Below are 16,637 nucleotides of genomic sequence, written 5' to 3' on the forward strand. Positions count from 1 at the left end.
GCATGCATGGTGCATGTTTTGTTATACACACGTGCTCCTTGCCTCCATCCTGTATTTTCTACACACATATATACTGGTTTCTGTTACTCGTTCATTACATGTGTACATGTTGGGATAATTTATAGCGAGGGTAATGTATATATTCTTTAGATAACAGATAATATAATCCGGCCTTTACTTCAACTGAAACTGCTATATCACTATTACACATGTGTACATGATACTTTGAATATATATTAATTTTCTGCATAAAACATTGTACGTATAAATTTTATGTATGAATTTAAAATAAATTGTAATCGTGTGCAAACTTTATAACATGATCAAATATTCACACAAACTTTTTATTATAAATATTATATATACAACATTTCTACATATACAAATATTATATATACAAACTTTATATGATAAATAATGTATATATATATAACTCCTTTTGAAAGTTTATACATTTAGAATTTATACTAATGTTTAGACATATAAAACTTGCATTTTTAAGTCCAATTTAAAATACAATTCGAGTTTCCAAATTTATATATGTTAGTTAAATAAAACGTTCGCTAGAAAGCTATTTGCACAAACGTTCGCTCGATAGACTTAACCGGGCCAACCTTTCCGGGATATCTACGCGTGAGAGGAACAGAGGACACCGCCTCGGCGTCTGCTTCGCGTGGGCCATGTGGGCCGGATGCTGCGCCAAGCTGCTCGGATTAGTAGCCCGCGTAATGAAAGCCCAATCTACCCCCATCCTGAACAGCATCTCGATCAGCCGGCGCCGCTCGCTGAGTCCCCCACTCCACCCGCTCCGAGATGGGCCTCAGCCCCTCCAAGCGCGTGGACGCCGCGATCCGGGGCGCGCCGGCGTTCGCCGCCGCCTGCGACGACGCCTACGACCGCTGCGTCGCCGACGCCCAGCACGCCTTCGCCGGCGTCCGCCCCTACCAGCTCGCCGACGCGTCCGCGCACCTCCACTCGTCCCTCCGGGGCTCCCTCCCGCTCGTGCGCCGCTGGGTGCCCACGCCGCCGTCGCGGGCCCGCGTCCACTCCGCGCTGCGCGCCGCGGGGCTCGAGGACGCCTCCGAGCTCTCGAGGATGCAGTTCCGCGAGTTCGCCGCCGAGCTGTTCAGGGAGGCCGTGCTCTCCGCCGCCGCCCAGGCGGCTCTCGTGCGTGCCCCTGCAGGCGCCGCCGGGCTCGTCGGTGTTGGCCTCGCGACCCGCGCCGGGGCAGGGGCGGTAGGGAGGTTGGTCGCCGTCTACACCGCCGGCGTTGCGGCTGCTGTTTACCTCAGCTTGGGCTAGGTTTGCTTGTTGATCCTACTGCCCCGTACAACCATAAAAAAGAGATCCGTATGTGCTAGTAGTATGTAATTCTACCTTGGAGGGCAGTTCTTTCATGGTAAATATCAGTTCCAGAGAAATGTAATATGGTTGAATATACTGATCTTGGTTTGCTGATGCTTCCGTCGATGGAAAACTGCATCAAAACGGACTGTAATCAGTGACGGATGACGCTGAAACAGCAATATACGGCTGCGGAATTGACTCTGTGCGCACGTCGGACAGATTGACAGAGGATACAACACATCTTGTTAGGCATTTCCCTGATGAAATCAGCAATTCAGATCGCTATTTAATTCCGCACGACTCTTCTAGCATCCTATAATGCGTTCCTCGTTTCTGCTTCCGGATAGGCAAGCAGATACATTGAGATTTGGACCGTGTAATATGTGCTACCTCTATATGGGCCGTCCGAAGCAGATACATTGATATTTTGATGGGCCTAACCTCCTGGGCTTTTTTTAAAGTGCTACTAATATTTTAGGAAGCTTTGCACTTTAATATATTTTTAGACGCAAGAAATAGACCAACTGTAACACGCTGTAGCCGTTACCGGGGCTGGGGAGGGACGGATTCAAAAAAGATCTTACAGAGTACAGACTGCATAGCAGCATAGACAAAGGCGAAACGAAGGAAAAGAAAGATACTACATGCTGAAAAAAACGCATACAACGTTGGCGATCGCCATTGCCCATTGCTGCTCTTTTTCCATGATCCGGTCCACCACAACTAGAACAGCGAGCGAACTCCAGTAAAGACAACGGGCGTTCCGCTGTATCCAACGGTGCCAGGAGACGAGGATGGCGAAAGAATCGAAGCTCTTCGTGTTCTGCTTCTGGAGTTGGCTCCACGACGTTTGCCACAAATCCGGAAGCATAAATCCTAAGCTCGGCGAAAGAGCTGTAGGTGAGTCCAGTTCAGCAAATTTGAACCACACCTGCCGTCGGAAAATGAGCAGCGACGCCTCACCGCGAACTGGAGGAAGAATGCGAAGCATACTGGAAAGATCACCTGAACACTGCCCCCACATTCACACGCAGCACAAGTGCTCGTTTCGCCCTCTTTCTGAGAGTAGCAACAGTACAAAGGCAACACCTTCAGCCTGCTACCCCATTCGTCCATTCCAGTATACATTCCCCTTGCTGTACACCTAAGGGGAGCTTCGTAAGTAGCAAATATTATACTGCCACACATGGGATTGTGATCTGGAGTTGCCCTCATCAATTCATCATCGCTGCTCGCTGATCAGTACGTCGCTCGCGCTCACGCACGCACGCCGAGACAAGGCAGGCCGAGTTGGAGAATATCCCTACCTCCAGCGAATGCGCTGTAGGCTGTAGCGTAGCGTCGCTCGCGGTTGGTGCGTCGCGCGCGGGGGCCGCACCGTCACATGGCCCCCCGTCGTAGTAACGCCTCCTCCCAACTCACCACACCGCAAGCACGCACGCGGCAGCACACAACAATACATGCGCGCCGGCCCGACGAGGCGGAGAGGGAGGCAGCGACGCAGCGTACGTCGCGTCGCGTTGGCGCTGGGCCGGGTCGTCGCCCGCCACCGCGGCGGCACATGGCTAAGGCCACCGGCCTCCAGCGCTCCACCTCTCCGGCCCTCGGGTGATTAATTAGTCGTCCTCGGCAGATATGCTAGCGCTTGCGGATGCAGTTTCCCTCAAGCTTTATATTACTAGCAGATGCTTCCTTGCTCCCTGCTATCATTGAATGTTTCACGGGGGGGTTTGTTTGGGCAGGAGAATAATCGGCTTATCTTTCTGTGCTGTATACGCCGTTGCTGTGCAAATTTCTGCTGATTCTCTGCTCTGTCGCCGCCTCGCATATTCCATACCATGCATTGCATGATGCATGCAAAGGTGTACGTTTTGTTCTCTCAAGTCTTCACGGAAGAAGTTTTTTAACACACGGGTGTATATACATTCGTTGCTTGTATGTTATCTAAATAGTTATTAAAAATATGAAAAAAATTAACAAGATAGTTTGATATGAGTTATATCACTCAACCAACATGTAAATTTAAATTTAACTTCTACAAGTTGTAGCAAAAATAACAAAATAATTATGATTATGCGTATACTTAGTTTTAGTTTTGTTTTTTTTTGCTACAACTTGTAAAAATTGAATTTAAACTTGCATGTTTGTGAAGTGAAATAACTTATATTAATCTATCTTGTCAATTTTTTTCATAATTTTTAATGACTATTTAGATAGCATGCAAACACACGAGTGTAAATACACTTGTGTGCTAAAAACTGTTTCCCAAGTCTTCACTCCTCAGCTGCAGAGTGTCCAGAATTTCAGGGCCTCTCTGCCTCGTCACTCTGGTACGAGCAGTAGCTGTAGTGAAGTGTGGCAGCGCGCGTGTGGTCTCTCCACGAGTTCCTGCACGGTTGAGATGGAGTAAGAATCTTCAGGTAGCCCCCGAGGTAAGCGAGGCAGGCAACGTGAAAACTGAAAAGGTAACGAAATGCTTGGCCTTTTCCTTCTCAGTTTCTGTGGCGGTGATCTTCTTTTGCTCACCCTAGTCACCTTGTGGACGCTTCTGTACGTACTCTGTTCGGCTATGTTTCAGGCTTTTCTTTAGCTTTTATCTTGATCTCCAGAATTCCATATGGTTGGAGATGGGCAACGGGTGCGGACGCTGTCTGTACTCTCACGTGGCTTTCCGCTTTATTACCAAACGTTTCCTGTGATATCTGATTGATACATCCTTGGCAGAGAAGATAATTATTGATATGTCAACTTAATTCGGGAGTGCCAACTAATTCTGAATTCACATCATTTGACTAAGATCTATATTAATTTTCTCTGCCGAGCAACACGAGACTATCATGCATGGGGCTGCATTTTAGTTGGACCTGTTCTACCGTTTCTCATGTGCAGTTGCCACCATGGGTGTATTATATGATCAGTAAGATCTGAGAGAATGTCCATGAACTGACCACAGCGGGAAATTTCTTACGTAATCAGTGATGACGAGATGATGTGTGGTCAATGAGCTAAAACCGATCACACTGATTTCCCATGAAAGTAGTAGTAACATCCTGCAGTAACAAAAGGTGATCTCGTCCATGAACTATGACTGAAGTATCTGGCCGCTGTAATTTAGGGCACGTGACGATAAACTCGTTCACGGCAAGACCATAAGTAATGTGCAGATTACTCAGAGAATGAGAAACAAACCGCTCCGTGAAACTGAGCTCAATATATGCTCCAAAGCCTTCCACTTCACGGTTTCATCTTTCTGCTTCCGGTGACAGCATGATGATGAGTGATGACCTGCTCGTTGAATGTGGTGATTAACCGGGCTCGCGCATGATGTTGGCCTGCGCAGGGACGACACGTACGTCCATGAAAACCTTTTGTAAAGAGAAAAAAAAGGGTCATGATTTCTGGATCTGTAATTTGTCACCACTGATTTGGCATAAGCATTTTCCTTTTCGCAGCGATCAAGTGACACGACCGTGCTAGTTGGTGGAGCGACAATGACGCGATTGAGTGACAGTAATTTTCAGTACGCATAGTAGCCAATAGCCCAATACGAGTGCATGCATGATTAATCCCGCACATGACTACATTAGCGCCCATCGTCCAGTTAGACGGGTGAAAGCGGCTTAAGGTTAGGTGCATGCCCGTCTACCTGCACCTGCTCCGTCTTGGTGTTATGAAAGGACAACATCACACGCTCACACTTACTTTCTCCGTTCCAAAACAAACTAATCTATCATTTTTATCTATAATTTTTGACTCCTCGTCTTATTTTAAAAAAATTACGATTAACATTTTTGTTTTTATTGAATAATAAATTATGAATAGTATTTTATGTGTGACTATTTTTTTTTAATTTCTTATAAAAATTTCAAATAAGATAAATAGTCAAACAATAAACACAGAAACCGAAACCAAAAGATTGATTTGTTTTGAGACGGAGTACATACCGTGAGAAAAATGGAAACCAGCGCAACGCTGGAAATTATGCTCACTAAGGTAGGCGACGCGTCAGGTTGACAGGTTTACTCTGGAAAAAGAAATTGCGTTTGATATGTCTACCCCCTGGTACGTTGCAACATTCTCCACAAAGTAGTTCGAGGTTTAAATGACTAAGACTGAACAAAGGTGAGAAGGTTAAAGACTTAAAGTACCCCGACGACTAGTCCTCCTTGAGCAAAAGTGTTTACCGTTTTCGTCTGGGCAAAAATAAAACCCCCAACGAATTAATGACACGAAGATCCTGACAAGGTGCGCGAAGATTCGGAATAATTAACTTTTTACCACTCTTAGAAATCACTCATAGAAATGGTGCTAACATATTTGTTACTGGGCAGCGAGTGACAAATATATTAAGTACCAGTGGTAAAAAGTTAAATGCCTCCGAAGATTTAGGTCTGGGTCAGTTAAAAATGAAAATTCAAGTACGAGTGGGCATCGGTTAGTTTGGTTACACGCGAAATTCAATTCTTTAATTATAAGGTGATACCAAAATTAGTTTGGAAAAAGTTAAAAGACCGAGCAATTCGGTTTCAATCATGACCGAAATTTCACATATTTAGGTTGCAAAAAAATAGGAATTAAAAAAATAATAACATCTCTACTCTTTTATAATTTTCTGATAGTTTAAACCAGAAATGACACCAAATCACAATTACACAATTATATTGTATTTGCATAATTTGATGAAATTTATGAGCTAATTGGATTTTGATGTACCGTTGTTTATATTAGTCGGTTATTTCAGTTATCCAGACACCGTAACCAAATTAGATATTTGGTTATTTTCGGTTAGTCATAATATGTGACCAGCCTAGTTTGATTCGGCTTTTTAGATCTGATTTTTTCTGTATACCCATATAGATTCATGGCCAGCTTCCAGGTCCCACAGCGTGGTACTGCAAAGTCCGCGACTGTACCAGCACACAAGATCACGGCCCCCAGCCTGACGCACTCGTCGAAACCCCGAACAAACCAAACCAATCGACCGACCGACCTGCAGCAGGCAAGCGGCATGTGCGAAACCTGGCATCTCCTTTTAATCCCCATGAGCTGTTTCGCCCCGGGCCGCAATAATCATCCCGGGCCAACCCATCCAGCCACCGCTTTCCCTCCCCCTCCTCCCCCCGTGCATGCACAGCAGCGCCCGCGCGCGCGCCTCGCCGCTGCATGCGAGCGCCGCCCCCACCACCGGCGGTGGTCGCGCGGGACGGCCGGCTTATTATTAGTTTTCTCCTTTTTTTTCTTTTTCACCTCTCCTCGCTCGCTCGCTCGCTCAGGCTGTCGTAGACGTACGCGCGCAATCTCGCCTTGTTGGCTTTTGTCTCGCTTCATGCCCTGGTGGTGTGGTGTCAGTAGGCGGAGGAGGACAAGCGACATGTTGGCCGCGTTGCTGCCCGTTGATGGGCTGGGTGTGCAGGGGAGGGGTTCCATGATGGTGTGCACTCACTCACAAGCAACGGCCAACGCGGGTCCCCGCGCTTGATTGGGGTTTGGGTTTGGATCGGCACGTGTATAGTATAGGCCATGCACTGCTTTGCCACTGTGCGTATGAGGCATCGAGGATAACAGGGAGTGGATTTTAAATCCCTGAGTGAACATCCACTTGTTTATTACATATTATCTAAATAGTCATCAAAAAATTTAAAAATAATTGTGAAAATAGATTAATATAAGATATTTCACTACATAAATATGCAAGTTCAAATATGACTTCTACAATTCACAACAAAAATAATAAATATGACTGTGAGTATACGTATATTGTTCAGAGTTCAATTTTTTATTTTTGTTGTAGATTATAGAAGTCATATTTGAATTTGCATATTTGTGTAGTGATATATCTTATATTAATCTATCTTTACAATTTTTTTATAAAATTTTTGATGACTATTTATATAGCATGCAGTAGATGAGGGGATATCATCTCGAGAGTTTAGAATACTTTCCCCGTATAACAAGAAGCTGAAGCGTGTTGAAAATATAACAATCCAGAATAATTTGCAAATAGAACTTTGATGTCCATGTTATTTACCATTTAAAAGAAAATGTAAAAAAAATAAACCATTATGAAAATACTCTAAATTAAATTTTAAATTTTAGATTTAGATCGTGACGGACAAACTCATGGGATTTTCTATTACGCAATTGGTAGAAAACACCACTCGAATTTTTGCAATATTTGGATCATTGGGTGTTTTGAGATTCATGCAGCTACCCAAACACTAATCCTTTGTCCCTTTCTGTTTCCCTTAGCATCGCACGTTTAAACAGATGTCCCTCATTGTCAGTGCTTTCTCTAGCACCACCACGTAATGCGCCTCCACCTAGTCTCGCCGACTAGGCAAAGGAGTCAACAGAGCTGGCGAGGTCCTTCTTTCCCCTCGTTTCTCCCTGCTCTACTCCTTAAGCCAACGGCAACTAGGTGTCCTAGCCTCGTCTTATTTCTATTCTCCTCTCTAACGCATCTGCCATCACCGGTCGTTGCCATACTTTGCCCTCATCGGGTGTCGATGTCGTGGCTTTGACAGCGTCATTGGCGCGCGCCTCACTATTCGCCTGTTCCGCTACCTACCGTTGGATTGTATCCTATAAACCTAGTGACATACCTTGTTCTCCCCTCCCCTTCCGTCCCCACACTCCCCCCTCCCAATCCCAAGACCATGATCCATAGGTCCTTTCCTGGAATTTGTGGTGTCGCTAGCGCCGAAGAAGGAGAGGAGGTCGCCGGAGTTCGGGGAAAAGCACATGGAGCATGAATCACGAAGTATGTTCAGTGTTCCGAAATCCGTAATATTTGAAGATGGATTTCTATCAATAGATGACTAGCAGTTTCATAAACTTGGGCCTGTTTGGGGAGCTTCTCCCAGCTACAGCTTTTTCCAAAAACTGCTTCTGCCAAAAGCAGCCCCAAACGGTTCATAGCTTCTGAGAATTTGTAGTTACAGATTCTAGAAAATAAACTAAGAATCTAGAAGCTAGAGAAACTGGGTTTAGGAGCTTTTCCAAATTCTCAGAAGCCGGCTACCGAACAGCTGCCTCTTAGAATCTAAAGCTTCCCAAACATACCCTTATACTCCTGCTAAGAAAAGATGAGATGCTAGAGTGTTCCATCATATTTGGAATGCACGGCATATGATCTGCTAAGTACTCCCTTGATTCAAAAAGAAACCAATTAGTAGAGATGAACGTGACCATATCTATATCTGTCCAAATTCATTACGAGGAATTGGCCTTTTTGAAAGTGGGTGCAACAAAAAAGAGAAAAGTACATAGTCGGTCTTAAACTTGTGGCGCGGTACCACTTAGATTCATAAACTATGAAAATGTACGTTTAGGTTCACGAACATGTTTTAATGTACTACCTAGGTCTATGAATTTGTTTTAATGCACCATCCAGGTCCATGAATTTGTTTTAATGTACCATCCAGATCTATGATTTTAGACGTTAAAACAAGTTCATAGACCTAAACGTGTATTTTCTAAGTTTATGGATCTAAGGGGTACCGTACCATAAGTTTAAAGACCGACTATCTACTTTACTTTAAAAAAACAAACTTTGAAAGAAATAGCCCTAGCTTTTCCGTACATACTGGGACAGAGTGAGAGGGCAGGTGGATCACATAAATTCAGTTCCTGAAGGAGTTAGGTGAAATCCCATTCGTTTTGTTCAGTGAAAACTCCCTGAAAACAATTTCCGTCGTGGCAAAAACTCCCTAAAACTAATAATCAATTGCCTGATCATATAGGTCTCCAAGAAAATTTGGCAAGAAAGTGAGGGTATCGTGCCGCCGGTGGCCCTGAAACTCCTAATTGGCTATACGTACGTACGTCTGTCTTGTTATTCTAATCAAACAAGTGGGTGGACACTGCAAATTGCGCTACACGGATTGCTGCCATGCATGTGCGGCATCCCTAGGCAAACAACCACACAGCTCTAACTACGCACACCAAGGACGCTGTCCACTTGACGATATATATATATATACACACACGCTGGGACAGTACTTGATTGGGGGTGATTCCATCAGCGAGGTGCAAAATACTAGCATCCTCTGACCTGCCAAACTGTCCCTCGCGGCTCACATTTCTTGGCCATTTCTTACCTTCCAAGCACCACCAATCTTGTCCCAGGCTAGGGTAAAGCTAAGCCGGTGCTACTCAAAGCTTCAGCCGTCGCGTGCCAAATCCAAGAAAAGGTGCGGCAAGAGGAGGAAGAGGAAGAAGTGCTTGTGGCAGGGCTGACGCGCCAATGGGGGCAGCTTCTTCTTCTTCTTCTTCAGTCCGGCATCTGCTCCTGCTCTGCCTGCTCTGCTTCTGCTTCGCGCTCGCGGTGAGCCAGCAGCAGCCGTCGTCGGACTCGTGCAGCAGCGCCGGCGTCGCGGTCTCGCATCTCGTCCCGTTCAACTCCTCCGCCTTCCGCTGCTTGACCGTCTGGAAGCAGGAGGACTTCGTCCTGCGGGTATGGTGCTGAATTTTGCAATCTTGTCGATTCTTTTGAGTTTTACTGCACGCCAATTTCATGTCAGGGAGTTAACTGTTGGAGTTCAGATACCATTTCAAATGCATACCTGCAGAGTGCAGAATGCAAACTAGACTATGCTGGAAAATGGAAGTTTGGTACTTAATTGATTACAGTGTAATACTGCAATTAGTTAATGAGTGTTGCTTTGATGATCTGGTTTGGTCGTAATGATGCAGTGGTACTGTGGCAGTGTACTAATTAAGCACTGTTGCTTGGAGTATGTTCTTGCGGTAGTTTGGGAGGATCCAAATTTGATAGCATCAAGTACTGCATCATAGATAAGTAATTAACGGTAAGCTTAAGTGATCTGATCCAAATTGGTCGTGTCACCCAGTACAAGAATACCGGCGAGAGCCAATGGAGCTTCATCCTCTCGGCGCCGGACAAGGGCACCTACGTGGCGGTCGGGTTCTCCGGCAAGGGGCTGATGGTCGGTAGCAGCGCCGTCGTCGGGTGGTCGTCGGGCGGGAAGGGCACCGTGAAGCAGTACTACCTCACCGGCAAGAGCCCCGACGAGTGCTACCCGGACAAGGGACGCCTCACGCTGGTCAAGAACAAGGCCGTCGCCGTGTCGCACTCCGGTCGGCTCTACCTCGCCTTCGAGCTCTACACCGACCTCCCGCAGCCGCACCTGATCTACGCCGTCGGCCCCGACGGTAACCTGCCGCCCTCCGATGGCGTCCTCCCGATGCACCGGAGCATGCACTCCCACGCCTTCAACTACACCTCCGGTACAAAGCTCGCACGCATTTCGACAAACAGTTTGCGGCAAAGTTTCTCTTCTTCTCTCCCGGTGAAGATGAAGCAGAGGACTTATTATTTTTTTTTCGCTTTTTGCCTGTTTCGTTTTCAGGGATGGCATCGAGCTCCGGTGGCTCGGGCAACGGGGGGTTCCCGCCGGAGAGGAGGCACGGGCTGCTGGCGATGATGGCGTGGGGCGTGCTGATGCCGCTCGGCATGATGGCGGCGCGCTACTTCCGGCGGGTGGACCCCTACTGGTTCTACGCCCACATGGCCATCCAGGTCGTCGCCTTCGCCGTCGGCATCGCGTCGGCCGTCCTCGGCTTCCGCCTCAACGACGACGGGCTCAAGAACGTCGACGTGCACCGGGCGCTCGGCATCGCCATCCTCGCCATGGCCTCGCTGCAGGTAAGACCTGCTGTTAACTCAAGTCTCTGAAGTCTGAACATGACGGAGGACTAGAATAACAGTTGAGTGATAAAAAAAAACAAATTGCTCAATGATTTGCACATGCGCCCGCAAACGCCAGCTTCCATTTTTCTAGCCATGAGTAATTAAGTTGACTGTGAATGATAGAATTGGTCCCGTGAAGCCGAGCTACCGAAAGCTAATAATCGCATCAGAGAATCTGAATACTTTTAGTAAACGAAGACTGTAACGCCGCTGCATGTTCTTGAGCTAACTGGTTCCGTTTTCGCCATGGCCGAATTGTTTATGCCCTTGTGAGGAGCTGGAACATTGACGGCTTGGCTGATGATTTGATGGGGCAACGCAGGTGATGGCGTTCCTGGCGAGGCCGGACAAGACGTCCAAGGTGAGGCGGTACTGGAACTGGTACCACCACTACGTCGGCCGGGCGGCGATCGTGGTGGCCATCGGCAACATCTTCCTCGGCCTGCACATCGCGCAGGAGGTCAGCGCCTACATCGTCTCCTACGGCGTCTTCGTCGCCGTCTGGGTCATCGCCGTCGCCGCCTTCGAGATGAACCGCTGCTACTCCGACGACGACTGACCGTCCGTCCGTCCATCCATCCATCCATCCGCGATACACTCCAGATCACGGCGACGAGGCGAGCAGCCGGGCACACGGAGGAACAGGGAGGGACTAATGGGCACATACTGCGTTCACGGCAAGTGACGCGGCATACAGCAAAAAAAAAAAAAAAAACACAGCGATTGTTTTTTTTTCTTTTTTCTCTTCTAGCTCTCACACAAGTTGTTAGTTGGACAGCGCATTTTGAGGGGAGTGTGTTTAATTGGTTGATAAATTATTGGATTCTTTTGTCATTTGGGGGGTCGGGGGTATAGGATATGAGGTCAGGGCCGGGGCTGGGCTGCTCTTTCTTTGCCTAGCTGGACGCTCCGGTTCGCGTGTTGTACATTGGTGCATGGTGTCGTTGCCTGTGGTGCTTGTACCCTTTTGGTTGGTAGTTTGTTCACGTTTCTCCCTTCCCCTTGTGCATTGATCAATTGATGGCATTATTTCATTATTTGCTGATTCAGCTACAGAGCCTCTCTGAGATTGTGGGATTGACCTACCCTGGTTTCATTTGTGCAAGTGAAGGCGACATCTACCAATTTATGCGTGAAACAGCAGCAATGCTGTAGCGAGCCAGGTTTCCAGAAGGCCAACGCGTTGGGCAGAGATTGTTACCGGCCAAAAGGCAATAAAATAAATTCAAAGTTTTTGAAAAAACTAAAGTCTGAATCCTTTCCGGGCAGGTTACCAGATTTTTCCAGGCAAAACCGGTATTTGCAACAGGAAGAGGGACTTGTCGACGTCTGACATCTGATGATGAGCGCCTTCGGCCCCGCGCCATATGGGAACAAGGTCTTAGTGCACGATTGCATATGTCGTTAACATATTCATGTCACCGGTGAATTACTCAGTTTGCCTCATCAGTTCTACGACTTACAACTGAATTGGATCTACATTCTACAGGCTGCATCTGCTGGCATCTAAGTTCTTAGATAGTCCGAAATTTTACCTAGATACTGTGCTAGCCTATGCATGATCCCTTCACTCAGATACAACATGTTATTATTACTGACGACCGACATGGACCTATGCCACAATATCACGGCTCACTCCTCAGAGCGTGGCTTTCAGACGCGCCCGCATTCTGTGCATGGGATGCAGCAGCAATTCCTTTCATCTTCAGATCCCCTGGCAAGGGCAACGACTCCTGCAGAAGCTGCTGCTGGAGCGTGCTAAGATGCTGCTGCTGCTGCTGCAGATGCATCTGTTGCTGCTGGTGCTGGGAGTGGATCTGTAGCTGCTGCAGCTGCTGAGCTGCCAGAAGAGATTGTATGTGACTGCGCTGGTAACCTTGTGGATTGGCGCTTCCAAATGAGGACAGGCCAAAGTTTCCCACTTTGCCACAGCTGGTGTTAACCTGACCTGTTGCAACCTTCAGCTTTTGAATCTCATCTCTTAGCCTGTCGTTCAGTGCTACATGCAAACAAGGAACAGTTACAATCCTAAAGACGATAGGTAAAAAATGTAGGATAAAGCTAATATGTTACCTACAAAATATTCCTTCCAGTTTTTTTATTTGATATTGTTTACTTTTGGAGTTATGTTTGACCATTCGTCTTATTCAATTTTTTATGCAAATTCGTAAAATTATAAATGATCTGAAGCCTATCAAAGATATAATCCTACTACCTCCATCTCAAAATATATAGGCTTATGACTTTTTTTTGGAATGATTAAGGTTGAAGTAAGAAATGGTTGTGATTAGCAGAGATGAGAAAGTAGGAGAATGTTGGGATTGGCTGACAGAAGGATGTAGGAGTTGTATTTTGAGACAAATTTGAATCCTATAAGTAGCTATATTATGAGAATAAGTCTTAATTTTCATTAACTAATGTTTACTCTTTTCATAGAATTGTTATCTTGTTTTATCATTTTTTTCCGTCTCTACCATATACAAAAGGTTAATAATTCAGCAAAAGAGGCAGCAGACGATGAAAAAGAAAAGATCAGGAGAAAATCGAAGGGAATATCACACTGTAATATTCCACCACATCCACTGATCCACAAGAGAATAAGGAGAAAAGAAAGCAGTATTAATAGTCTCAAGTAATTTCCAGTTACATAGTATTAAATTAGTGTGTCATGAAGGCACTTTTTCTAAAATATCTGTTAATTGGCTTGGAATTATTGTGATGATACGAAAACCTTACCATCCTGCAGCCTGACTTGTTGCTCCATTGTTTGCACCCGTATTTTCAAATCACTATTTTCACTTGTTAAACCAGTAGTATCTCTCTGTATTATTCAGATAGAGATAATCAAGGATAGACTCGTGAAAACTGAAAAGTAAGTTCTTTGAAAAACTACACAATCCCAATATATTAACAGTATCAACCTGTATGATTGAAAAGGTGTATATGCAGAGTAATAAACCAGATGTTAGCATCCTAACTACCATATATGATTACTGCTCAGACAGAGGAAATAATGCATGAGTTATCGGAATGTCCAGAACGAGTAGAACTATGTCAAGTAGCTTCACTAGATATAGTGATATACAACCAGCCATACTTAGATATTTAGAATAACCTACAAATTTAGCGACTTTATCCTAACGCAGATAAAACAGGCAGCCTACCAGATAAAATTTCTAAGTTCTCAAAAACTCAAACATGACAAGAATTAGAAGCTCTGACTAAATGCTCCCCCCAAAGAAAAGCATAGGCATGTACCAAACTAAATATCTGCACTCTGTGTTGGCGGTACGTGGGACTGAGTGGCATTTGATTAGTACAGTACAACTAACTGCCAAACCTCAGTGTAAAGTGTCTAAATCATAGATGCACTAAGTATGGGATAAGGTAAAGCCAATACAGAACCTGTAACATGGACAACTGTGCTGATAGTGTAGTTGCTTCTGTCTGGAGAGTCTGTACTTTTCTCTCGAGCTCTGCAATGTATCGCATCTTTCTTTCTTTTGACCGAGCAGCTGACTGGCGGTTTGCCAAGATCCTAAAATGATTCAACGGAGTAAAAGAATTAACTATAGTCTAAACCCAAAAGGCACGCAATAAGATCACCTAATAAGTGAAACAAAATAATCGTAAGTCAAACACAATCTGGATACATAGCTATGGAAAATAACTGGACTGGTTAATTATTTGATGGCACTAAATGGCATATACTTAAAGAAAGTTGTGCTAAATACTGCTGATAAAAAGGGATAAATTAGAGCTAGAGCTATCTATTCTTCTGTATTCCTCCTCTAAGTAGGGGAATGCATGCTAAACAAGTAAACAAATATATAATTGTCAACATCACATATTAATAACTAAGCATATTCTCCGTTGTGCTATTGAAGAACTGACTGACTATAAGGGACCAGAGCTACTCAGTTATATGACGAGCACAGAGACATCACCATAAGCACTTACGAAAGTGCATAAGATCTAAGATTAAGAACAACACAAATGACCACTAGGTCCTTCCTGTTAGCTTTGTCAAATAACTATTACGCTTTATCGAACCTGCTCAGAACCAAATCTCCCTTCATCAATGATAGATAGAGACAGGCTCAGTAGTTAGTAGTTAGTGCCATACTCTGTTTTATCAATAGACCAAAAGAAACGGCACAGGTTAATTTTAATGTACGAACGTTAAAAACATAAAATTATGGATGCCACAACTTTCTCCCCATTCACACGCTTAATCACTCTGATGACTTCGGAGGTTTCTTTCCTCAGAATTAGGAAGTCGCGCTCTAAGTCAGTTAATCCGTCCCTATCAAACGCCGCTATCGATAACCTTTCTGCTCAATTCTCACGGTCCAAAAATACTAGAAAGGTGACAAGCAGGCGAGGGGAGAAGGGGGATTCTCACTTCTCAGACCAGTCTGTCTCACCTCTTGGCGCGCTTGGGGTCAACGAGGGCGAGCTCCGCAAGCTTGGCATCAGAGATTGCCTTCTTAGCGTCAGCGCCCATCCTCCCAGCCACACCGGCGGCGGACGACGCCAGGGACGTGGAGCCGTCCATCGACATGCTGTGCTGGTGCCGCGGCCGAGCGGGCGGTGGGGGCAGCGGCGCCGCGGGCTCCGGGGACTCGAGCTTGCCCCCGGCCTCGAGGAACAACATCTCGAACATCCGGCTGCCGCCTGCCCCCTCATCCTCCTCCTCGTCGTCCTCCTCCTCGTAGTCGTCGCCGCCGACCTCCCCGACGACGCCGAGGTCGGCGTCGAAGGCGATGTCGTCCGGGAGCGCCGCGCCGAGGAGGATCTCCGACTGCGCGCGCCGGTGCCTCGCCGCCCGGCGCGGCGGCGAGCCCGACATCGCCGCGACGTCCCGCGACGACAGCGACGACGGCTCCTCCTCCTCCGCGGCGGAGGTGGAGGCGGAGGCGGAGGCAGTCGGGTCCATGGAAACTGCGAGATCTGGCGCGGCAGAGGGTAATGCGGGGGGCTGGGAGAGGGGCGGGTACGGTGGCTAGCGGCGGATGGGGCAGGGAGGCGCGGCGAGCGGAGAGGAGGAAGACATGGTCTCGTTGAGCTTTGACCGAGGCATTGACTCTCCGGAGAAAAGGAGAAAAAAAGAGAGTTCAGTGGAGAAGAGGATGCGAGGTGGGGGAGGAGTGGCCGCGACGTTGGATGGTGGTGGGCCTCTGATCTCGGCGAAATGCGCGCCGAGTTTAGTAGGGCCCAGTAGGCTGGACTGGGCTCCCTTTTGGTGGTGGGCTTGAGACCTCCGAATGTTCTGGACTCTGCCATGGAGCTTCGCCTAGCTCATGACACACTTTTCGTTGTCCATTTCTTGATATTTGTGATTGATTTTTGTGAGTATAGGACTTTTTTACTCATAATTTTGGCGGTTTGGATTTAGGGATTTTTTTATCTCTCATCACATCGGATGTTTGGACGTTAATTAGGAGTATTAAATGTAGACTGGTAACAAAGCTAATTGCATAAATAAATGCTATTTTATTAGACAAATTTTTTAAGCCTAATTAAGCCATGATTAGCAAATGTTTACTGTAGCATTGCATCCACTAATCATGGACTA

At 46.2% G+C, this 16,637-nt stretch overlaps 2 protein-coding genes and 1 pseudogene across 3 annotated transcripts; 2 read left to right on the top strand and 1 right to left on the bottom strand.

Moving 5' to 3' along the window:
• The first annotated feature begins 761 nt into the window (after positions 1-761).
• Positions 762-1,725, top strand: LOC102719487. The gene has a single exon (XM_040523562.1). The coding sequence runs from the start codon at positions 814-816 to the stop codon at positions 1,300-1,302; it is 489 nt and encodes a 162-aa protein (XP_040379496.1). The 5' UTR covers positions 762-813; the 3' UTR covers positions 1,303-1,725.
• Positions 1,726-9,357: 7,632 nt separating this feature from the next.
• Positions 9,358-11,774, top strand: LOC102714727 (cytochrome b561 and DOMON domain-containing protein At3g07570-like). Its single transcript, XM_006652401.1, has 4 exons — positions 9,358-9,802; positions 10,200-10,596; positions 10,719-11,014; positions 11,382-11,774. Exons 1-4 carry the CDS (start codon positions 9,593-9,595, stop codon positions 11,616-11,618), a joined length of 1,140 nt encoding a protein of 379 aa, XP_006652464.1. The 5' UTR covers positions 9,358-9,592; the 3' UTR covers positions 11,619-11,774.
• A 687-nt stretch (positions 11,775-12,461) lies between these two features.
• On the bottom strand, positions 12,462-16,345 carry LOC102715009 (annotated as a pseudogene). Its single transcript, XR_005811615.1, has 4 exons — positions 15,487-16,345; positions 14,465-14,597; positions 13,796-13,880; positions 12,462-13,058 (listed from the first exon to the last, which is right to left on the bottom strand). The product of XR_005811615.1 is annotated as a transcription factor RF2a-like (transcript).
• Positions 16,346-16,637: the final 292 nt, after the last annotated feature.

This window comes from Oryza brachyantha, chromosome 4 (assembly GCF_000231095.2).
Source record: "Oryza brachyantha chromosome 4, ObraRS2, whole genome shotgun sequence".
In the NCBI taxonomy this organism is placed as follows: domain Eukaryota; kingdom Viridiplantae; phylum Streptophyta; class Magnoliopsida; order Poales; family Poaceae; genus Oryza; species Oryza brachyantha.